Source organism: Phascolarctos cinereus, unplaced genomic scaffold (genome assembly GCF_003287225.1).
Source record: "Phascolarctos cinereus isolate Bilbo 61053 unplaced genomic scaffold, phaCin_HiC Scaffold_1;HRSCAF=81, whole genome shotgun sequence".
Classification (NCBI taxonomy): domain Eukaryota; kingdom Metazoa; phylum Chordata; class Mammalia; order Diprotodontia; family Phascolarctidae; genus Phascolarctos; species Phascolarctos cinereus.
In genome coordinates this window covers 187,663,530-187,689,344 of record NW_027555514.1, presented here as the reverse complement: position 1 = coordinate 187,689,344, position 25,815 = coordinate 187,663,530, and the positions used below count along the sequence as shown (strand labels likewise).

Here is a 25,815-nt window from a genome sequence, read left to right as displayed (position 1 = left end):
ATTGTCTAAGGTTCATTCATATTTCTCCATAGATCTATCACACATTATTGCTTTGTTTTGTTTTGGGCAACACCTTTTCTCCAGTCTATAATGTTCCAATTGTGTCACTTTCAATTTGATTTGTTCACATCTGACAGAGGAACATTAAAGTCACCTACAACAATCTCATACAATTCTTTCTTCATTTCAGTTATTCTTTTCCTTTAATGACTTGGTCACTACACAGTTTGGTGCATGCATTTTTAATATTATTAGTGTTTGTCCTTAATGTCTTTATTCATAATATAATGTCCATAATGGTATTAGTTTGATCTTGCCTTGACCAAAATTATGATTATAATTCCTCCTGTCTCTGGATTTAGCTGAAGCCTAATATATTTTATTGTAGTCCTTCACTTGGAACCTAAATAAGTCGTTATGAATTAGATGTGCTTCATATAAACAGAAAAGTGTTTTGTTTTTTAAGTCATCTTATAATGTTATTTTAATTAGTAAATTTATGCTATTAACAATCAAGGTTATAATTGTTAAGTTTCTAGGTCAATAGATGACTGAGAGTGACTAAAATTGTCTCCTTCTCCTAGAGTATAGGTAACATGGACTGCCTTTGTCCCCTGGTTAATGGACTGATGAAGTAAGAGACAAAAGGACTTCTCAGTTTAGCCCTTCTCCTCTGCCCTGCTAGAGATATCATATAGGTTGAGGCACTTCTCTCTATGTATCCCTTTAGTCCTCAAGATGATCTAGTTCCCTCTGCTCCTTTTTGGGCGATTCTTCCTTAAAAATTAGTCTTTGTGTTTTCAATAACCCTTATATTAAATATGGCTGAAAGCCATGCATTTCTATAAGTATATAACTTTATATAAATGAATTTATAGCACAAAAACACTAGATGGTAGCATCATACATTTAGAGCTGAAAGGGACTTTAGAGGCATCTGGCATACTGGATAGAGCTCCAGGTGCAGAGTCATGAAGACCTGGGTTCAAATACTGCCTCTCACACTTACCAGCAACGTGACAAATCTTTAAGCCTTAGAATCCTCACCTATAAAAAGAGGAAATTGGATTATATGGCCTCTTAAGATCCCTTCCAGCTTTAACTGTGTGGTCTCTCTCATTTTATAAATGAAGAAACTGAAGCCCAGAGAGATTAAGTAACTTGCCCAGAGATGAAATGACTACCCAAATCACAGAGGTAGAATTCGAATTTCAGCCCTCTGGCTTCAAATTCAGAGCTTTTTTTACTGCACTATATTGAACCTTTACTCCTTACTTGTTCAAGTCTAGATTATCTTCTTAAATTTTAGCTATTTGGTCAAATTGCTAGTCAAACAGTAAGTTTGAACCAAGTTCTGGTTTTCTAGGAAGGAAAAAATTTCATTTTCTAACTTCACTAAAGAAATGCCTTTTTATGCTAAGTTTTAAGCAATCCTGCAGTACTGACCAATTCCTTTGTTTTTTTTTTCTTATACCTAATTCAATCTGTTACTCTTATTTCTAATCTCCAGTAGTGTTGTAGAAATTGAATAGGCAATTTTGGTTACAAAAACTGTTTGTTCTTTCCTGTTTGGAAATTTATTTCTAAAAATGAAACTTAGTAACTATATTCCTGAAGCAGCATGATCCTTTGTCCTGTGGATTCTGTAGATTTGCACCGTGTAATATTTTTGAGCAATTTTCCTGTATGATTCCCTAAAATATAGGATCCAGACTCAGTTTCTTTGTATGTTTATGGGATACTGATGTTTCTCTGACTGCCTTACGAGCTCTGTTCTCTCTCTTTCTGCTGTTGAACCTTGTGCTTAGGCTGAAGTATAGATCTGACCATGCCACTCTCCTTTTAAAAAAGCTTCAGAGGTTCAATACTGCCTTTTGGATAAAAGAAAAATGCTCTGTTTGGCATCTAAAGCCACTGGCAATATGACTCCAATCTATCTTTCAATCTGACTATATGTGACTTCCCTTCATGCACTCTATATTCCAGTTAAACTTTTCTTTCTTGATATTACCCACACATGACCTTCCATTTCCATAGGCTGTCTTTCTTGTCTGGAATGCACTCACTCCTCACTTCCACATTTTGGAAATCCTTGTTCCCTTCAAGGCTTAGCTTAAATGCTACCTCCTTCAAGAGACTTTTCCTGGGCGGAGCCAAGATGGCTGAGTGAAAGCAGTGACTTGCTTGAGCTCTCCCTCAAACCCCTCCAAATACTCATAAAACATGGCTCTAAACAAATTCTGAAGCAGCAGAACCCACAAAAAGACAGAGCGAAACAAATTTCCAGCCCAAGACAACCTGGATGATTGATCAGAAAGGTGTATCACGCCGGGCTGGGAGTACAGCGCAGCACAGCATGGGCGCGCAGGCCGCAGCAAACCTGGAGCAGGCCTCAGAGGACTGAATCCCAGGCATCTGTGGAGGTTTCCAGACTCCTCAATCCACCAATGCCAAAGACAACTTAGAAGGTCAGTGGGAAAAGTCTGTTTCTGTCGGTAGTCAGAGAGGAAGGTGGGGTTTCAGCTCCATTCCCCAAGAGCGTGGACCTGGGGGGGGGCAGCTGCTTCCTGAGCTTCTGTCCCACAGACTGAGGGGGAATCCAGTGGCTGATCAGAGAGGGATTGCAGGGATCTCTTTGCCAGTGCTGAGGCAGGAATCTCTTGCTTTGCCCATGTGTGGATCTGGGTCACAGTTCTGGACGGCAGTGCTGGGGTGAGAAGGAGCGCTGCTGTGGTGGAGCTTGTAGTGGCTGTGAAGAGGAACCCCTCCTCACAGTTATGAGACAGAAAGGAATACTTGTGGTCACAGGCCAGGAAAGGAGTAAACACCTCGCCCCTTATCACACCACCTTGGAAGAACTGAAAATTTACAAGTCCCTACAAGTATCTCTGAAAACAGCTACACAAACTCCTGAAGCTTGGGACAGTACACTCTCCACATGGGGAAGCAGACTCTTACCTTAACAAAGAGTTTAAAACTCAAGTAATTAGCTGGGATCATGAGCAAGCAGCGCAAAAAGAGTCAGACTATATTATCTTACTTTGGTGAAAAAGAAGATCAAAATATACAACCAGAAGAAGACAACAAAATCAAAGCTCCTACATCCAAAGCCTCCAAGAAAAATATGAATCAGTCCCAGGCCTTGGAAGAGCTCAAAAGGGATTTTGAGAAGCAAGTAAGGGAAGTAGAGGAAAAACTGGGAAGAGAAATGAGAGTGATGCAAGAAAATCATGAAAAACAAGTCAACAGCTTGCTAAAGGAGACCCAAAAAAATACTGAAGAAAATAACACTTAAAAACAGCCTAACCCAAATGGCAAAAGAGGTCCAAAAAGCCAATGAGAGAAAAATGCCCTAAAAAGAAAAATTGGCCAAATGGAAAAGGAAGTCCAAAAGATTACTGAAGAAAATACTTCCTTAAAAATAATAATAGAGCAATTGGAAGACAGTGACTTTATGAGAAATCAAGACACTGTAAAACAAATCCAAAGAAAAAGAAAAATTAGAAAACAATGTGAAATATCTCATTGGAAAAACAACTGACCTGGAAAATAGATCCAGGAGAGAGAATTTAAAAATTATTGGACTATCTGAAAGCCATGATCAAAAAAAGAGCCTAGACATCATCTTTCAAGAAATTATCAAGGAAAACTGCCCTGATATAGTAGAACCAGAGGGCAAAATAGAAATTGAAAGAATCCACCGATCTCCTCCTGAAAGAGATCCCCAAAGGAAAACTCCTAGGAATATTATAGCCAAATTCCAGAGTTCCCAGTCAAGGAGAAAATATTACAAGCTGCCAGAAGGAAACATTCAAGTACTGTGGAAACACAATCAGGATAACACAAGATTTAGCAGCTTCTACATTAAAGGACCGCAGGGCATGGAATATAATATTCCGGAGGGCAAAGGAGATAGGATTACAACCAAGAATCACCTACCCAGCAAAACTGAGTATAATCCTTCGGGGAAAAAATGGTCATTCAGTGAAATAGAGGACTTTCAAGCATTCCTGATGAAAAGACCAGAGCTGAATAGAAAATTTGACTTTCAAATACAGGACTGCAGCAGAACATGAAGAGGTAAACAGGAAAGAGAAATCATAAGAGACTCATTGAGATTGAACTGTTTACATTCCTGCATGGAAAGATGATATTTGTAACTCATGAGAACTTTCTCAGTATTAGGGTAGTTGAAGGAAAAAGATTTTATGTATGTATAGATAGATAGATAGGTAGATAGATAGATAGATAGATAGATAGATAGATAGATAGATAGATAGAGGGCACAGGGTGAGTTGAAGATTAAGGGGTCATATGTGGAGAACAAAATTAAGGGATGAGAGAGGATGATACTCGGAGAAGAAAGGGAGAGGTAGAATGGGGTAAATTATCTCACAAAAAAAAACAGAAAAGAAAAGTCTCTCACAGTGGAGGGGAAACAGGGGAAGGTGAGAGGGAATGAGGGAATCTTATTCTCATAGGATTTGGCTTAAGGAGAGAATACCACACACATTCATTTGGGTATGGAAATCTGTGTTACCCTACAGGAAAATAGGGGGAGAATGGGGACAAGAGAGCAGGGCAGTGATAGAGAGGAGGGCAGATTGGGAAAGAGGGTAATCAGAAGCAAATACTTCTGAGGAGGGACAGGGTCAAAAGAAAGAATAGAATAAATGGGAGGGCAGGATAGGATTAAGGGAAATAGAGTTAGTTTTTCACAATATGTCTACTAAGGAAGTGTTTTGCATAACTGCACATGTACAACCTATACTGAGTTGCTTGCCTTTTCAATGAGGGTGGGTGGGGAGGGAGGAACGGAGAAAATTTGGAACTCAAAGTTTTAAAAACACATGTTTTAAAAAAAATGTTTTCACATGCAACTGGGAAATAAGAAATACAGGAAATGGGGTACAGAAGTCTATCCTGCTCTACAGGAAAATAGAAGGGGAAGGGGATAAGAGAAGGGAGGGGGGAGAGATAGAAGAGAAGGCAGACCAGGGGAAGGGGTATTCAGAATGCATGATATCTTGGGTGGGGGGGAGGGGTGAGAAATTTGGAACTCAAAAACTTGTGGCAGTGAATATTGAAAACTAAAAATAAATAAATCTATATTAAAAAAAGAGACTTTTCCCGATTTCCCCAGCTGTTTTTCCATACAAGCTTCCCTCCACTCTACCCCATCATGGTATATTTCTTTTGCTTTTAGCCTGGATTTACTTATCTGTGAACATGCTATATCCTTCCAGTAGAATATAAGCTTCTTAAAGGGAAGGACCATCTCATTTTGGGATTTTGTACTAGCACCTAGCACAGAACCTGACATATAATGTTTCATTAATATATTTGACTAATTGATTGATTATATTTGGAGGAATTCAAATCAGCTCAAATCAACAAAAATTATTTTACCTAAGTACAATGCACTATGCTAGACACCAGTATCTTTTTTTTTAAGTCTCTTCTCTTAAGGAGCTTAAAAATGTAATAAAACTGAGTGGAAAGCAAGAAATTCATTGAGGTTAGCAAGGTGAAGTTTTGAAATGCAAATACCCCCCAAGGAATGGTTAAGCCTGTGTGTGATTCAAACCTTAGTGTAAATTACTTACTTTAATTATATAATCAACCCACTTTTTTTTTCTTAATAGCAGAATTCCACTGATCACAAGGATGAGATTTTATTTGGGAGATGAAAAAGAGGAATAACATAGGTTCATGAATAGCTTATGGGAAGAGAGGCCTGGGTAAGCTACTAAAGTGGAAGGCTATGGCCAAAGGGGAACATGAGGACATAGAATGCTTGGGGGAGAGAGAGCCAGGAAAAGCATGAATGCCAAACTTCCATACACAGAAATTTTGCATAATGACACCCAGGTGCTAATGAAATATCTTTTGTTTCCCAACCATCCAAGTGAAAATGCAAAAATGAGATAAATAAAGCAGTAGTCCTAAATGTAATGTCTTCATATGTAAAAGAAAGACATGGGGTAGAGCATTACACCTTGATCAACTGTCCTTTTTTCCTATATATTCAATCTGCATTCAGGTCTTGCCATTATCTCAGCTACATACCACATATCTATCCTTTTCCCTTTACTGCCATAGATGATAATCCAAATGCAAACTCTAAATGCCTCTTGCCTAATCCTTTTGCAACATCACCCACTCCTAGTAAGTCATTAATGCTAATGCTAATATTATCTCCTCCAGTCACATTTCTCCTCTTGTTGTCCCTTCCTCAAAATAAAGGACAACAGCCACACCTTTTATGTGTAACATTATACTTTCCAAAGTACTTCCACATCCATTACCTCATTTTATCCTCATAAAAGAGTATCTGACAGTATTAGCACTTGGCCCAGTATCATACAAATATAGATGTTTGATAAATGCTTCTGAAATTGAGGTAGCTCATATCTAGTTATAATGGCAGGAGGGGGACTATAAATGAATCCCTGCAATTCCCAACCTAGTGGTTGGTATACCAAAGAGCACTGTAAGTTTATATGATTCTGTTCTAAAACTTTCTCAGGAACATTAGGCTCAATGTGTATGTAACTAATGGATTTCTCACCATATTAGTAAATGATATCCATAGAGATCAGAGAAAATGTAGGAAGAAAAGTTAAAGCAATAAAATAAGTAACATCATAACCTAAAATAATTGTACTTTATATTGAGTTCAAAGTGCTTTGGGATATATCACTTTATCTGTCCTTACAGCAAATAAGAAATGATTAATCAGTTGATTAAAAATATTTGCTGAAAAAATTAATGAGATATTATTCCTATGAAACAACATACCAGTACAGAGCCAGAGGGCTGGGGATGGTCTCTCCCACTAAGATGCCTTAGCTCTAGGTTCACACCCAGATTGATTTTAACCCTGAGACAGCCTGACCTCAGAAGGGTGGGTCAGGCTTTTTACTCTCTGACTTTTTATACCCCCACCTCAGAAACCCCCAGGAAAACCACTTACAGCTAGTTTAGGCTTGACTCATGTCTAGAGACTTCCCAAAAAGGTGACAAAAGATATATGATGTGCAATATAAATCATATATAGCAAAGTTATTTCCTCCACACAAAATAAATTATTAAAGTACAAAAGATTTATAGCAGCAAGGACTTGAAACATGAAATAGTAACTTATAATTCCTATTATACTCTCTTGGAAAACTGATAGTTTAAACACTAAAGCACAGAAACTTAGTGGTACTACTAAATAGACATTTCACTTTCACCTTTAAGCTCCTCACTTTCTGAGCAACTCCCTCAAAGGCCATGTGTTCTAGCCAGTCAAGCAAGGGTTTAGACTACCTTTCTGGTGGTGGTCATTTTCTCCAAAAATAGTGTAGCTGCAAAAAACTCTTCCACCTGCCAGTAAACTCAGATAGAGGGACCTAAGCTGGAAACATCCATCCATCTCAGGATTGCTATTGAGTCACCTAAGCTCAAGGAAAGAAATACAAAGCAGAATAATTTGGGACTTTGAGTTCCCAAGGTCATACTAAACTAGCATAGACTCTAGCTGCCATGTACAAGGTGTCACCATAGGTGCTGGAGGGTGAGGGGGAGATAACCTATTTCCCCCCCCATGAGAAATTGAAGAGGGAGCTTCATAAAGTCCCCACATGCTTAGAGTGGGGGGGAGAAAGACAGCAGAGAGGGAAAAGGAGAGACAGAGACAGAGACAGAGAAAGAAAGTTGTCTCTCTCTCTAACTAAAAGGAAGGTGCTTCTTGGCTCATCGAGCAATCCTCTCTTGACACATCCCTTGCACCCTTCTGTCACAGGAAGCAAAGAATTACTGCCTTATTTCCAACAGTCCTTCAGTGCTGACCAGAGCCCAAGTGGCCCTTCAGAAGTAACCAGGAAGAGTAGTTTAATTCCACAGATGCTCTATGGGGTGTAGTATAGCCAAAACACATCAAGAGGATGTGAAGGTGGCACCATGATTATGTTCACCTTACTATTTTACAGGAAAGCAGAGAGAGATGAAGTGATTTCCCCAAGATTGCATGGAGTACAGAGCATAGGAAGGCCTTGGGGTAGTCGGTGTTGCTCTGTTTGGAAATAGATTAAAGGTAAGGCTAGCTCATAAAGAGCCTTTAAACTGAGTCAGGATCTTATATATGAGGAAATTCTGTGTCTAGGCATGTGATTGAGGGTATAATCAGCTTGTAAAGAGATTACTTCCCTTTAAAGGTCTAAATTGATGTCTTTAAAGTGAGGTGTCCTTCTGTGTCCAGAAACCTGAAAAGGAAAACTCTGAAATGGGACTGGATAACATGACGTACTATGAAGATCAATGACTGAGAGTCAAAGGAACTGGTTTTTAACCTTAGCTTTGCTAATTAATTTTTTGTTTTGTTTTGTTTTGTTTGGTTTGGTTTTGTTTTTAGGCAATTGGGGTTAAGTGACTTGCCCAGGGTCACACAGCTAGTAAGTGTCAAGTATTTGGTCTGAGGCCAGATTTGAACTCAGGTCCCCCTGATTTCAAGGCTGGTGCTCTATCTACTGCACCACCTAGCTGCCCCAGCTTTGCTAATTATTAAGCATGTGGCCATGAGCAAGTGACTTCATGCTCTGAGTCTCAGTTTCCTCATCTATAAATAAGGAATTTGACTAGATAGACTCACATGTTCTTTTCAGCTATAAACCCTATGATCTTATGAATACAGGGGAATCAGAAAGGAACCAAAAAAGTTTTTTTTTCCCCTTCCTTTTAGGGTTTTTCAAATGTTGAAAGCCCAGGACAGGCTTCAGTGAGACAACAGAAAGCCCTTCTGGGAAGAAAACAATGAAAAGCTTTCAACATGAGTTCATTATCCAGATATACTCAGGCTTTGTAAATCACTAGTCTCAGGTAACCTAAACCAATTACATACAAATAACCAGTCTGAAAACAAAATGGTGGGGCAGTAACAAAAAGCAACTTACACATTTTTAAACTTTTTTGATCACAGACTTTAAACAGACTTCCATTGCAAATTCCTAAGAGGGTATTTCCTTGTTTTTTCTTTCCTTTTGCTGCAGATTGTTTTTTCTTAAGCAATTGCAGGGATGTTTTCTACTGGTGCTCACCTTCATTCTACTCACATTTATTAGGGAACTAATACTGAGAACTATTGCAAGTGGTCAGGGGAATACAAAGATAAATAAAGCAAACTTCCTGCCCTTACCAAGCTTACAATCTCATACAGGAAAAAAAAAGATTGACAAATAACTATAATACAGAGCATAAAACAAAAATGTAAGGTACCAGAAGAGCTCAGGGGAAGCAAAGGCCACTTTTAGCTGTGAGGATGCTCTGAAGCTTCATGGAAGAGGTGAGTAATATTTTTTTTTGCTTTTTTTTTTTTGGTGAGGCAATCGAGGTTAAGTGACTTGCCAAGGGTCACACAGCTAGTGAGTGTCAAGTGTCCAAGACCAGATTTGAACTCAGGTGCTTCTGACTCCAAGGCTGGAGCTCTATTCACTGTGCCACCTAGACACCCCTTGAGTAAGATTTTAATGATAATAATAATAAATAACTATGTGATACTTTAAAATTAGCTCATTTGATTTTAATAAAAAGGGATGAAAGGGAAATTTAAAATGGTCATTCAAATACAGGAAATAATGTGGGCAGAAGTGGGGAAGTATGGAGTTTGGAGGCCAATTAATAGTTCAGTTTGGCTGAAACATAAATTATTGGATATTGAGTCACCTTAGATTAGGTGAGAAAGGCAGTTTGTAGTCAGATTAGGGAAGGTCTCACGCACCTGCCTCAGAAGTTCGGATTTTATTTCATGGACAATGGGGAGCCGATAAAGGTCTTTGAGCAATGGACTGATGTAGCCACTACTATGCATTTCTTTTGAATAGATGTACAGATAGGTTGGACTAGAAAAAGTGAAACTACAGACAGAGAGACCAATCAGGAGGCAATTAAATAACATTTTATGTGAGAAGTAATTAGAGCCTAAATTAGGGTGATGGTAGTGGGAGCACAAATTGACAGCCTTTAGTGATTAGATGTGGGAGGTGAGGAAAAGGGAAGAGTTGAAGATAACACTGAGGTTTAGAGCATGGAAAACTGGAAGGATGAATGGTAGTGCCAGAAATAGAAATTAAGATGTCAGAGAGAGCTTTGGGAAGGGGGCAGGGAAAGAGAGAGAGAACATGAGAAAGAGATGATGAGCTCAGTTTTGTACTTGAGTATGTTTGAGGTGCCAGGGAGACAGATATTTCCAAGAGGTAGCTTCCAATTCAGGTCAGAAGCCCAGGACAGAGGTCATGAATAAAGATATAGGTTTGGGAGTCATCCAAATAGACATCACAGTCAAAACAGAGGAAGAAAATCAGATCACCAAAGGAGAGAATGTAGAAGTAGAAGAGAAGAAGGTCAAAGACAACTTTGGAGAATGCTTGCATTTAGGGAAAGACAGGAGTCAAAGGGGTCAAGGAAGAAGAAAGAGAAGAAACACTCAAAGAGATAGGTGAGATATCAGGGAAAACTTCTTCATTGAAGCCAAGGTACAGATCATTTATAAGAGGTTGTAAAAAATGCATATGAGGTTGTTGGTACCTTTTGAAATAACAGTTTCATCAGACTCCAGAGAAAAGAAGTCAAGTTACAAGTGGTTAGGAGTCATCAAGCTCCTAAAAGAGACCACTCTTTCAATAAGTTTGGCAATGAACAGGGATAAAGGTGAAACGATACCTTGAGAAAGCAGTCAAAGAAATGTTTATTTAAAGGAGAAGAGACTGGACCTAGAGTCTTTATGTCCTCTCTAGCAGATGGAGACACAGGGTAGCTATCCAGCACTGGGTATGGAGCAATGCTAGTACATAGAGATTATCAGCTACATCTACAACATGGCAATTTCACCTTCAGGACTCCTAGCATGGAAGAACATCACCCACTACACAAGATTGTCCTGAGGATGAAATGAAGAAATTGGTGCAGAGCAATAAAGCCTTAAGCCACTATATAAATGTCAGCCATTGTTATCTAATAGGATCCCCAACTGTAGAGGGCTGCTGTTGACAGAGAAATTTCTCCCTAGTCATTCTGCAGCAATAAAATGCATGTTCAAGGTGAAAATGAAAGAGACAGAGACTGTGCTCCTTCATGATGTGGGAAAGCAGCCATGAGGTATTGGGGAGTATGGACTGGCCCATCATGGTATCCGAGATTTAAGGCTAGAAGGGAACTTAGAATTCACCTTTTACAGCTGTTTTATTTTGCTGGTAAGGAAGAAAATCTATGGATATTAAGTGACTTGACCACAGAGCCAGGATGTCAGGGATTGCTGTATTTCCTCAGTGTATACAATTGACTTAACAGGATATCCAGAGGGTATATCTATCACCAAAATACCTCCCAAATCTAATCTCTCATCTATTCCCACTGCTATGGAAATAACCTCCTAAAATAACCCTGCTTCTACTAGTCCTTGCCACCACTCCTATCAAAACATCTTTTATCTCACTGCCATACTAATCTACCTAAGCATAGATATGATACATCAGTACTCCCTAGTACCAGGTACTGTGCTAAGCACTTTACAATTATTGACTCATTAGGTCCTCACAACAACCCTGGGAGGTAGGTGCTATCCCCATTTTACAGATGAAGAAACTGAGGCAGAGTTGCCCAGGATCACAAAGCTAGTGTCTGAGGTCAGATTTGAACTTAACTCTTCCAGACTCTAGGCCCAGCACTCTATGCACTGTGCTCAAAAAAGAAAGCTTTCAATTTTTTTTTAATCAAGCATCACCTAAAATCATAAGACTTGTTTTGTTTGGCCCCAGAGAATGGAACAATGAGCAAAGGGTAGAAATCAAAAGGGGGCAACTTTAAACCTTTTTGTAAGAAAGCTCGCTTACAATTAAAGCTATGGAAAAATCAAACAGGTGCCTCAGGAGATAGTGGGTTCGCTCTGTCACTGAAGGTTTTCAGAGAAAGGCCAGATGACCATTTATTGGATTTCTTGTAGCAAAGATTCTTTTTCAAGTATAGGTTGAATTGGATGGCTGCTGGGGTCCCTTACAACTGCGAAATTCCATTTTACAGAGTTTTCAATGATGAACCAGCAAAGTCTCTCTTTTATACATGCACTCTTACAACTTTCTACCTGCACCCCACACTACACACTCACCCCTTTACACAGATGTGATGTTAATACATTTATGTGTCTGATTAACCTATTTATTTGTCCAAAACATTGAGTAAATCTGTCTGTTCAATACATCCAATAGCTGCTTATTTTGGGTACAGGAGAACCTTCAGGTGACACAAAGTGGCCATATATTTATTTGCCACTTGGGTGACTCATTCCAATTAAAGGACTTTCCTCACAAGTCCCCTAAGTCATATTGTCTTAGATTGTAAGTCCCTTGAAGGCAGGAATAATGTCTGTTTGGATCAAAGGGCATGTGGACTTCCATGCCATTATGCATACTGGCCTTTAACAAATACTCTGCTACTGTTCATATTAAAAACTAGAATTAGAATAAGAAACATACTCTCCTACCTAATTCCTGGAGGAAGCCAAAATGTCCACACCCTTTATCCCTTACTCTTTTTTCTCTTGATAATCATTTAAGATCAATTGAGCTCCAATAAGAGCCAAAACCCTAAATTAATCTTTTCTCTCTGAGTGAACTAAAAACACCCCTTCCTGTGTCAGCAAATTCCAGGACCAGATGGAACTGACCGGTATTCTTCCTGTTCGTTATCACTAAGCCCAGGATGTCTGGGACCAGACACTCTCTTGATTAATGAGACTTTTCCTTATCTTTGTATCCTATGAACATATGTTATGTAGAGGAAACACATATCCTGGATCTATAATTTTGATTGATACTTTGACGTTCTTCTATTGTATTTACAATCTGTTCAATTAAGAAACTTCCTTTTTTTATGCTGTATGTTAAGAAACATACAGAGGCTATACCTTTTTTTTTTTTTGTAAAACAGACATCCTGAGTCTGATCACTCTAAACTGTATAAAACCTTTCTCATTTTATTTAACCTCTGAGTCAGAATCACATTCTGGCTCCCATGTATACATGATTCACTAGCTAAAAGGGAATAAACTATATAATCATGTATCACCTAACTTGCTTGCCTTCTTTAACCAAACTTTTAGGTTGACACTCTCTAATATATTTTTCCCCAATTACATGTCAGCACAATTTTTTTTAACATTTGTGGGTTTTTTAAAGTTTTTAATTTTCCCACCTTATTCTTAAAATGGCTTCCACAAGCTGTGGTGCATTTCTTTTCTTTTTTAAAGAAAAACTTGAGTTCTGTTTTTGAGGGTTTTGTATGATTGTTTGTTGGTTTTTAAACTTGCCCAGGGGCTTATTTCTCAGAGAATAAGGGGAAGATTGCTATTTGACACTGTGAAAAGTTATTTAAGCCTGAGGCTGACTTCAAAATGTTGGTTGCAGTAACTCTCAGAAGATTTTGCTAGAGAGGTGGCTCTCTCTCGTGGGTTTCTTTTCCATTTGAACACTGCTGTATGAACTGCTTCCTATTGTTGAGGGATTGATTATTCAGTCTGTAGTTAAATCAGGCAGTGGAATGGAAAAGAGGAATTCATGGAGTCAGGAAACAGGTTTAAATACTGACTTGCACTACTTACTGGATGTATGACCATGAATAAATCATACACAACAAAAGTGAGCTGTTAAGTAAGAGAATCTCAGAATTGAAAAGAATCTCAAAAGACATCTAATCCAGAGGTGTTGAAGGCACTACCCTCTGGCCTTAAACTGCCAAGAAAATTCCTGAGTGCTGCCTGAAATCGGTTTGAAGTGTAATAGGGTAATGTCTTTAAAAAAGAAATAAAAATACAACATAACATAATGTTAACTTGTGACTTTATATGTCAATATGTGCCTTCAGGGATCTTTTCTATTTGAGTTTGACACCACTAATCTCATCCACCCTGTGCCTGATAGGGAATGCTTCCTATAGCATCCCTAACAGAATCTTCTTGATCCCCTCTGAAAATATCTAGTGAGACGGTGGATTCACTGCCTCCAAAGGCAATCCTTTTTATGTCTGAATAGCTCTATTGTTAGGAAATATTCCCTTAAAGAGCTGAAATCTGTAATTTCCACCCTTTGTCCTTACTTCTTCTGATCTCTCCACCTACTCTAAAGAAAACAAGTTTAAACCCTGTTATGTAAAGAGTTTTTCCACCATTACCAAGTTTTCTATTCTATCCAGGCTAAATACTTATGTCTTCCAAGGGTATGGTTTCAAATCCCTACCCATACCTTACTTTGGACATATTTCAGCATAATAATGTATTTTGTTTTTAGAAGCTCTCTCCTACACAGGGAAGCCACAACTTTTTGCATAACCCTATCAATACCATGGACATCGTTTTATACACACACACACACACACACACACACACATGCATATATATACACATACATATATACATATACATATATGTGTGTGTGTGTATATATATATACATATATAGACATGTATATATATATATATATATATATATATATATATATATATATATATATATATATATATAAAAGTTACTTTTTTGAAGACTGAAAGTTTTTAAAAAAGGTTTTTATAGGATATTCTGCTCAAGGGTAAAACTGGTTGGAGTTAGGAATTCACAGGAGCATTAAGAGCCATCAACCACTAGCTTTAGTACCAGAAGAATCTGGTTTGCTGGACCTGATCCCAGGCTGTATATTTATAAAGGCTTCAGCTAAATGTCTTTCTATAAATCAAAGGTGTGAGGATGAGGTATGTATGCCTCTGAACTAATTCCAATGATTCTGTCGTTAGTCAGAATCAGAGCAAAAGGGACTCCGGCATTTCTTAGAACAATGGAAACTTGACTAGCAATCAGGTATTATCCATCACTACAAAAGGTTAGTGGAGTCAAAGGGTAATTGACTGACAAGTTCTTTCTAAGAATGGTAGTGTTGGTTTGATTTTTGTTATAAAAATAAGATGGGGAGAGGATGGTGTCTCATTTGGACAGTAAGTCTTATGGGTAAATTTCCTTTTCTCATCCCTAGTGTGAACACTTAGTTTACCACACAATCATTCATTTGCAGAAGTATTTGCCACCAAATAGAGAAACTGAAATGGATAAGAGGGAGACTGACTATGTCTCTTCTTTATTTTTAAAGTCCACAAATCCCAGCAGCCACATTCCAATTACTACAGTGAATGATCCAAATTCATCCACTCAGATTAAGTTACAAGGACAAAGAAACCACAGGTAGAAAATTAAAGAAGACAACAGAATTTGGTGGATCTCACATAAATGCAGGTAACAAAGAAGCTCTCTGATCAGATCAAATAACCCCAAACTCCCCTGACTAGAGAACACCAATATTTGGAGGCACCACCCACTGGATGTTGCTTGTCTGCCATAACAAGAGAACAAAAAGAAAACATAGTCTATCTTTCGTGGCAATTAGAGTTTGTTTCTGGAAGACCCTGAACACAAATAGCAACCTAAGAATATTAAGTATGCACAATGTTGTCCGTCTTGAAAACAGCAAAAAAAAAAGGCTCTGATTCTTATAATCTAGCCACTGCTCAGATTTTTACAATCTAGCCAATAGCCCACAGATGCTCAGATTTCTTAAGAGTCTGGTTAATATGGCAGATCTTTAATGAATCTTGTTTTTGGCTGAAAAAACAAAGAAAAGAAAATACCAAAAAAAAAGCACTCATTATTTGGTATCCTAATTTCCTTGAAATGAGTCAAGCAGAGGCTCTTAGGGCCACTTGGTATACCTACCTGGCAACTAAGCACTGTGATAAATTACCTTGTGATTTCTTTCTTCATTGCTCCTCACTCAATATATTCTGCCTACATGATGACATTAGGTTCTAGGAGCAACAGGGAAATAATGAGAACTCCTCATCTTTTGTGATGCTTCAAATAACATACAACTGTTCCAGAATATTAGGTGTCCTGCACAAGACACATCCCTGGGTGAAATCTCTGACCAACCATCCAAGCATAATGTAGAATTTCTCAGCTTCCTAAGGCACTTGAAAGTCTGGGTTCTTATAAGTGTGGCTAGAGTTCATTTCCACAAAACAAATATCCTTAAGCTGTTTCTAAACCTTTTCGTTGCTGTGTTGCTATTGTCATTGTTATAAGGTGAGGGGGTCAATAATGGAGGCAGGGATAGGAAAAGGATATATGGACATGATATAAGAACAAAAGCCATTAATAAAGCTACATTTTTAAAGTTTTATGCCTTAGAACACCCAAATCATTTCCAGGTACTTTTCCCATCTTTGTGCCTTGGCATAACTCATATTCAAAAATAATCTCTCATGATCTAATATACAGCATTTCTCATCAATTCAAGATGTAGTTGAATTAGTTAGACTCATTATCCAAACCATTAGTTTGGCCTACTCCTTGGCCTACTCCTCCTCAAGGCGCAATTATAACCTTTAGCACTTAATAAATTTGCTTTCAGTAAGAATTAATGTGGTATCTCTTGGCATCAGAAACCCAGTTTTACCTTGTCTGCCATTATCATAGATGAGCCTCCATGGATGCCCAGGATGGGAGTGAGAGTCTGGGCTGAAATGAAATCTAGGATCTGAGCGATGGCTTCCTGGTCTGTGTCATCAGCAAATACCACACCCTGGATCTTGCGGTCTGACATGAGATCACAGATACGAGTGATAATGCTCTTGGGGTCAGTCTCATTCATGGCTACCAGCTCCACACGAGGTACCACAGAGAGGTGGTGGAAATCATCTTTCTCGTGGGCATCCTTGATAGCCACCTCGTCTGAAGTGCCCACTAGGATGACAGCAATACCAATGCTGGGGTGACTCTTCTGAGCACGGGCCTTGCTGCCTGACACTGCTAAGACAGCCAGCACTAACCAGAACTTTGGAGAGTAGCACTCTGTCCTGGGCTTCATCTTCGACTCTTAGACTCCCTGAAAAGATAAAGACAAACAAACAAACAAACAAAAAAGAAGTTAAAAGAGTCTCCTTGCTGCATCATCTTAATTATGAAGATCACTGGCCCTCACCAGTCAAGTACTTTATCTCATTTCACTAATCATCTACCCAAATTTACTCTCTTAGTCATATTTCTCGCCTTGGCTTAATTAAGGGGGAGAAACAGAACATTCAAAATATTCAGGATTGTTAAAAAATATGTAAGTTATCAACATTAGAGCTATAGCCAAAGCATACCAATAATTAGCAAAAAGAGACATTTGGAGAAAAGTAATACAGGTATACTCTACTTAAAATTGCTCAGACCAACATCATTTTGCAGTAACATCATTAATACATTACAATCAAACTCTATCATAAAGTTTTCAATCTGAAATGTGACGTCATTTGGATGATAGCCCAGTCACAATAGTCACTGCACTGTCTATAGAACTGTCCCCTATAACATCACTTTGTTGATAGAGTGTTTTCAAGGAGTCAATTAATGATGTTAGGTGAAGTGTATTCACAGTTGCAAAATGATATCAGCAGATATCATATCTCCAAGGGCTCCTAACATTTCTGCTTGACCTCTAACACTATTCTTGTAGCTCATCTCTGACCAGCCATTGGGAGAAGTGAGGGAGTAGAGAACTACAAGAATAAATATGAAGTGTACTCACTCACTGACCTCACCCGCCCAGGAAGAAATATAGGAGGAAAACCATCTAGCCACAAAAAGTCACAAATAAAGAAGGCCTCCCTGTGCCCAGATTTTTACTAGCTAGTAGTGGCTCTACCATGATGCTTATTTTATCAGAATGTACTGAATTTATCAGAAAATACATCTTTTGATAATACTAATTTTTAGTTGTAGAGAAATATTTTTATCAAATCATTTTAAATATCTTCTTATTAAAGCCCTCTACCAGGAGCTCCTTCTTCTCACCTCCTCTTCATTTCATATTACCCATATTACCTCTGCAACTATCTCTTCCTTCAACTCTGTCTCACACAAAAAGATGAATGTTCTCCTTTCCAAGACTAACTCCTCTACATGAATAAATGGCTCCTTTCTATACCATATTCTTTAACAGATAAACCCTGTATGATCCCCACTGTCATTTCTCTTTCTTCATGTCTATTGATTGCTTCCTACTGGTTATGTACAGTTATCCCTTCCATATTGTGACTTTCCACATCATGGTTTCGATATATTTTGAGTCAGCGTAAGAAATTAAATGGGAATTTGCAGGGCAGGGCAGGGAGGAATTGCAGAGGCTGAAAATGACATGCAAAGGCCAGCAGATGACACAGAAAAAGTTTAGAAACTCAGAAATAAGGAAAATATATAATATTGCATAATATCAACATATTTTATCTTTTAATACTCTAATAATTCAGACTTCTCTGGTACAAAGGGAGGGCCAGAAAATTTTACACAGATTTTCCAGATCATGAGGGTGCCAGGCCCCTAACTCCTACAATGTGAAAGAAATACCTGTACATGCCCACGGCTTCCCTTTCTCAAAAAGCTCATCCTCATCATCCCCTCTTGTTATCTTCCCATATTTCTCCTCCTTTTTTTTTTTTGGTCAAATGCTTCAAGTGGGTTATTGTTTAGTCATTTCTGTCACGTCTGGCTCTTTGTGACCCCCATTTGGGGTTTTCTTGATAAAGATACTGAAGCATTTTACTATTTCCTTCTCCAGCCCATTTATAGATAAGGAACTGAGACAAACAGGATGAAGTGACTTGCCCAGGGTCACATAGCAAGTGTCTGAGTCAGGATTTGAACTTGGGAAGATGAGTCTTCTGGATTTCAAGCCCAGAGCTCTATCCATTGTACCTGCAGGTTATTTATAATCAAAGCCTCCACTGCTCTCTTAATTCTTTACAATCTGTCTTTTGACTTCATCATTAAACCAAAACTGTCCACTGCAAAGTTACTGGCAATTCTTATTTACCAAATCTAATGAGTTTTTTCCAATCCTTCTCCTTCTTGATCTCTTTGCAGTCTTTGACGCTATAGATCATCATCTTCCCTCTGGGTTTCCTTGACACTAGATACTACTCTGCTCTAGTTGTGCTCCTACTTTTCTGACCATTCTTTCTCAGTCTCTACTGGATTTTTATCCAGGTTATGTTCACCAAAGGAAGTGTCCCCTGTTGCTCTGTGCTGGGCCCTCTTCTCCCTCTATACTATTTTACTTGGTGATCTCAGTTTCCATGGGTTCCATCTATAATGACTACTTTTATATTTACTTATCCAACCCTGACCTCTTTCCTAATCTCCAGACTTATGTCTCCAACAGTCTAATGAACATCTAGAACTGAATGCCCCATGGATACCTTAAACTTGACATTTCCAAAACAAAACCCATTTTCTTTCTCCCCAAAGCCTCCCTACTTTTTGATTTCCCTATTGCTGTTCAGAACTACCATAGTCTCAGGCTCTCAACTTAGATGTAATTACCAACCACTCATTCTCTTACCCCTCAAATCCAATCTGTTGGCAAGGCCTATCAATTTCACCTTCATAATATCTCCTGTATACACCCATTTGTCCCCTCTGACACAACTACAGCCACAGCTTATTGAAGGCTCTCATTACCCCAAGCCTGGACTACTTCTATAGCTTGGTAATTGGTCTCCCGGCCTCAAGACTATCCCTAATCCAGTTCATCCTCTATTCAGCTGTCAAATTAAACTTCCTAAAGCACAGATCTGACTATGTTATCTCTCTGTACCACCACCACCAATCCCTATTCAATAAACTTTAATGGCTCTCTGTCACCATCAGAAGCAAAGATAAAAATCCTTGGTTTGGGCATTCAGAGGCCTTCTTGCACCTTACTCCTCCTCATGACCTCTGTGAATCCAGGGATAATTGGCTTCCTTGTTATTCTTTCCACAAGACACTACAATCTCCCAACTCCAGTCATTTTCACTGGCTAGCCCCAGGCCTGGAATTCTCTCCCTCCTCATTTCTACTTCCTGACTTCCCTGGATTCCTTCATATCCCAGTTAAAAAAAAATCCCATCTTCTATGAGAAGCCTTTGCTAATCCCTCTTAGTGCTAGCCGCTTCTAGTGATTATCTTCCATTTATCCTTTGAATAGCTTGTATGTACATAATTCTTCCCATACTGTCTCCCTCATTAGTTTGTGATCTCCTTCAAAGCAGGTACTATTCTTTGTTTTTCTTGCCATTTCCAGTGCTTAGCACAGTGCCTTCAATATAGTAGGTGCTTAATAAATGCTTGTTGACTATGTCTATGTTTGTGCTTTGTAGGTTTTATTTGTTAAGCATAAATGAGGATTGTATTTTGTCAAAGCCATTTTCTCTAAAGACTGATATAGTCATGTTATCTGGGGTTTTTTGTTTGTTTGTTTTTCACATGATTAATGGCTTTTCTAAAGCTGAACCATTCTTCCATATCTGGTATAAATCCAACTTGATCATAGTGAATAATTTTTTGATAGATTGCTACAGGGGGTTTTTTTTGGCTGGTACTTTATTTAAAATTGCTGAGCCAAATTCACAAATGATATTAGTCTTTAGTTCTATTTCTTTGCTTTATTTTTCCCTGGTTTAAGTTATCAACCTTTTTTTCTTTCTTTATGAAAGCAGTTTGGAAGAATTTTTTCTTTCTCAATTTTTGAGAATAACTTGCATAGTCAATTAATCAACACACATATATTAAGCACTTTTTATTATTTTTTATTTATTTTATTACTTTTTTTATTATTTATTAACACTAATGACCAGGCATGTTGCTAGGGGCTAGGGATATAAGAAGAATGAAATAATCTCTACTTGAAAGCAGTTTATATTCTAATGAATGAGACAAGTACAGAAATATAGGCAGCATTAATATAAAGTTAATAAATACTATCATATGCCAAGTAGTTAAATACATGGTAATTTGGGAGGAAGAGCCCTAGGAGTGAGGAAATGAAGAAAGTCTTACAGAAGATGGTGCCTGAGACTTATGGGAATAGAGGGAATCATTGAGATAGAGACATGGAAGTAAGGAATTCCAGGCATGGGTAGAAGAGCTAGTGTAAAGGCAAGAAGACCAGTTTGGGTGGGGGAGGAATATCCAATGAGTTTAGAAAGCTAAGTAGGGCTAGGTTGCATCAGTCTTTAAAAGCTAAACAGAGAAGTTTATGTTTTATCCTAGAGGCAATAGGAAGCCACTAAAATGGATTTAGGTCATAAGATTTGAACTTCAGCCCCAATACATAAGATGGACTAGAATGGTGAGAGTCTCAGGACTTCTCCTTTTCAAGGCTTACAAGTGGCCCTGGGTATATGGACCTCGATTCTTTGACTGCCTTGGAGTTTGTTCTTTCATTTTAAGTGGAGGGACTGAAGGCTACAACTTTGTGAGTTTCCAAAGGTCAGGATCATGAGCCATATCAAGTTTTGCAGCCAGCCAGCATCAATGTCCAGAAGAGCTTCAGGACCCAGCCCAACAGTAACTGAAATGAAGACTCATCTGGCAGCAACGCTGAATTTGAACATGAACTAGGTTCTGTAAATGCTATATAGAAACTATGTTAAGCATAAACCCACTCTCCCCAGGGACTGGGGTGGTATAAGGGTATAAGTGCCCCTAGGTGTTGAGGAAAAATATTTGTATTTTTGCTATTGTTATATTTCAAAGTAAATATTCCCTTGTAAATTATAAATAATGCTAATTGTTTAAATGGAACTGAGTGACTAACAATTGGGATGAAGCACCCAAAATGGAGGATCAGTCTGATGACATTAGAGAAAGACACCCAACCATTCAGGTGTACCCCCAGAACTATTAAAAAAAAAGATTAACCAGCCTTGTTCTGGGAATATGGGTCCAGAAGTTACTACATTCACTAATAACAATAAATAATAGATTCTGATCATTCTTTTATTTATTTCTTCTGGTTTTTTTGGTTTTATCTTGCTCATTTTTATTTTATTTTCCTTCTTTTTAAGCAGGGCTAGCTAAAAAAGTTATCAATTTTCCTACTGTTTTCAAATATAACAGCTTTTAGTTTAGTTTATCAGTTCTTTTTTTTGTGTTCCAATTTATTTATCCTTTAATTTTCAAAATGTTTTTCTTTTGTGCTTATTTTAGGGTTATTTGTTCATTTTCGCATTTTTTAAAAAGTTGCATATTCAATTCATTAACCCTCTTCCTATTTCATCAATATATGTTTTCAAAGATCTAATTTTTCATCAAAAACCTACTTTACCTGAGTCCCAAAAAAATTTTATATATTGCCTCATTATTATCATTTTTCACATAATTATTGTTTTTATAGTCATTGTTTCAAATTATAGGTATATCTTTTGCTTACTCCCCTTGTATTAATAACTATTTTTATTGAGTTGGGATATATAAAATAATTTGTCTTTCTAATAATAATTTATAATTTCTTTGTGCACTCCATATGGTCTACTTTTTATAAAAGTGTTATGTTGTACTGAAATATATCATATTCTTCAATGCCGCCATTCACAAGTCATTACAAATCTTTATTCCCTAAGTTTTCCAACAGTTTCTTTAGTTGTATATTTTCTTTTTCCTTTCTCTAAGACTTGTTCATCTCATAAAGAGAAACATTTGTCTCCTATCATTACTGTTATGCTATCTATATGTTTGTACAGTTTCATTAACTCTATGTTTTTGGATGTCATGTCATTTGGTGCCTACGTGTTTAGTATTGATATTGTTGAATTGCCTGTAATTTCTTTAAACATACTGTGGGGTCCATGTCTTAATAGACTGGGTCTATTATCAAAGAAACAACCTAGAGGAGAGACAAATCACCAAAAGACTGGACATTCATTGACGAGATTTTTTTGTTCAATTTAACCAATTGAACAAGGAAGAATAAAAAAAATGTGCCTTAATCTTACGCAGGCCCTTTTTATTTTTGGAGTGAGACTGGCAGAGTAGATCTCTATATCAATGAAATCATAGGTCCAAATCTATCTCTATTCAATACCATAGCAATTAAACTTCAAAAGGAATGTGTTAAACAAATAATAACATAATTCATTTGGACAAATAAAAAATTTCAAGCTAAATAACACAAAAGTAGGAATAGAGGGAGAATATCTACTTCTAGACCCTGAATTATATTATAAATCAGTAATGATCAAAATAATTCAATGATGGTTAAAAAATAGAAAAGTAGATGTATAAAGCAAACTAGATAAGGAAGAAACATAAGCAACTAAACTCAACTGACTAGCAATTAATAAATTGTAAAATACAAATCACTTAGAAAAAAATTCCATATTTGACATGAATTTCTGGGGAAACTGGAAAGAAGTTTTGGCAGAAATTAGATTTAGACAAACTACTTAAATGCCATAAGTTCAATATGACTATGTGACCTAACTGTTACAGTGTAAAGCATTAAAAAAAAATTAGAAGATAAATCAATAAGGGTCTGATATCTAAGTTAGATAGATAATAGAGACATATAAAACCAAAAGTCATTCCCCAATAGATAAATTGGTCAAAAGTTATGAACAAACAGTTCCCCAAAGAACTGCAAACTATTAACAACCTCATGAAAAAAAGGCTCAAAATAAAAGAAATGTAAACCAAAATAATCATGAGGCTTCACCTCACACCCGGCAAGTTAAGAAAGAAGACTAAATACAGAAATTGTTAATATTGGAGAGATTAGAGGGAAGGAGGGAAGCACTGTAATGCATTGTCAATGGGACTGTGAATTGGTTCAACCATTTTGGAAAGCAATTTGGAATTATGCAAATAAAGTGACTAAAATGTCTATGCCCTTTGACCCAGGAAACCTATTACTAGGCTTATTGACCAAAGAGGTCAAAAACATAAAGAAAGGAATCAAATATACCAAAAGATTTATAATAGCACTTTTGTGGGTATGAAGAACTAGAAAGAAAGCAGATGCCCACTAATAAGGAAATTATTAAAGTTGAGATACATTAACATAATAGACTATTCTGTGCTGTATTACTGTGCTGTAAGAAATGGTCGATATGGAGAATCACAGAAAAATGTATGTGAACTCATGAAAAGTGAAATAAGCAGAACGAGATAAATAATATAATGTTTTCATTGTGATAACAATAGCAACGTCAATGGAAAGACAGGAAGACAAAACAAAATAATGCTGAATTTTGTTAAATTGTGATAATCAACATTAGCTCAAATAAAAGATACGAGAAGACTCTTCTTCCCATCCCCAGGGCTTCTTTTCAAAGTTTGGGGGCCATTGGCATGGAATCCCACATAAGACATTAGATATTTTTGATAAATTGGTTACTTTGCTGAATTGGGTTTTTTTCTTCTGTTCTTAAGTCTATTTATTCTTTATTAAATAAGATTGCCCTCTGAAAGGGAGAATAAAGGGTTTCCAGAGGAAAAATGTAGATGATGTAAAACAAGAAAGATATGTATAAACATTTATTTTTTAAAAGATAATCAAATCAAGTATTTTCATAGTTATGAATTTCCAAAAAAAAAGGAATAGAGATGATCATCAATGATAAAATATAATTTTGTTTAAATAAAATTGAAAAAAAAGATTGTGCAAAATCAATACAACTAAGATAAGAAAGGAAGTGGTCAATTGGGGGAAAATATTTGCATTTAATATCTCTAAAAAGCATCTGATATTGAAGATTCATAGGGTGCCAACACAAATGTACAAGGCCAAAAGTCACTCTTCAATAGATAAATATGTAAAGGATATAGGCAGCCAATTCTTTTAAAAATGAATTGCAAAATATTATTAGTCATATGAAACATAACTCCTAATCCCTAATAAGAAGATAAATTCAAAATGAAGCAACTCTAAGGTTTTACTCATACTTTTACCTCATACAGTAATACTTAGCAGAATGGCAAGGATGACAAAAAATGGGAATAGCGTTGGAGTGGCTATAGAAATATAAGCACCCTCATTTACTTTTAGGGGACTTGTTAATAGGTCCAAACATTCTGGAAAGCAATCTGTAATGATGCTAAGTAACAAAAAATGACCAAACTCTTTGACCCAGAGAGAATAGTGCAAGGCATATATACTCCAAAAAGGTCAGTGACAAAAAAAAAGGCTCCATAAACACTCTAATATTTATAGTAGCAATTTTTGTAGTAGAAAGGACAGGAAACATAGCAGAGACTCATCAATTGTGGAATAGCTAAGCAAACTGTGTGGCACATAAACTTAATGGAATAATATTATTGTGCTAAAAGAAATAGAGTGCACAACGAACAGAAAGAAACATGGAACAATATACGAATACAAAGAAATATGAGATTATGTGTATTGACACAAAGTAAAATAAGCAAAGCTAGGCAAACTACAACCACAATGATTACAATAAGGTAAACAAAAAGGGCAACAAAATAATCAAAACACTCCTATGAAATTATAATGACCAAGACTGACCCCAAAGCAGAGATACACTATGAATATGGAATACTGCATTTTAAAAAACAGATGTCAATATTATATTTATATATATTTGTTAATAAAGTTGTTTCTGGATATTTTTTAATTGTATTTATTCAACAGTGGGACAATTTCATGATTTGGTGTCCAAAACCCAGAAGATTCTCACCTTTGAAGTGAAAGGGAAAATGATCCAAGTTGAAGCGCTACTTAATATTTACTGCTCATCCAGAACGTGCTCAGTATTGGAGCACCTAAAGACAGTTGCAAGTTTGGCAAAAATCCTAACCAACAAGGGATAATGAATGAGTCAGTACTGGAAAGATATTCCTCCCTGAAAACAGCCAAGGTCATTAATAATGTGGGAGTAAAGAGATGGAGAGTGAGGAGACAAATATCTGGAGACATTCTG

At 37.1% G+C, this 25,815-nt stretch overlaps 1 protein-coding gene across 1 annotated transcript in view; it reads right to left on the bottom strand.

Moving 5' to 3' along the window:
• GRIN2B (glutamate ionotropic receptor NMDA type subunit 2B) overlaps positions 1 to 25,815 on the bottom strand; it is a 651,709-nt gene that overhangs the window by 457,564 nt on the left and 168,330 nt on the right. Inside the window, 1 exon segment of the mRNA XM_021001754.2 lies at positions 16,530 to 16,958. Coding sequence (XP_020857413.1) covers positions 16,530 to 16,940 — 411 coding nt within the window. The 5' untranslated portion in view covers positions 16,941 to 16,958.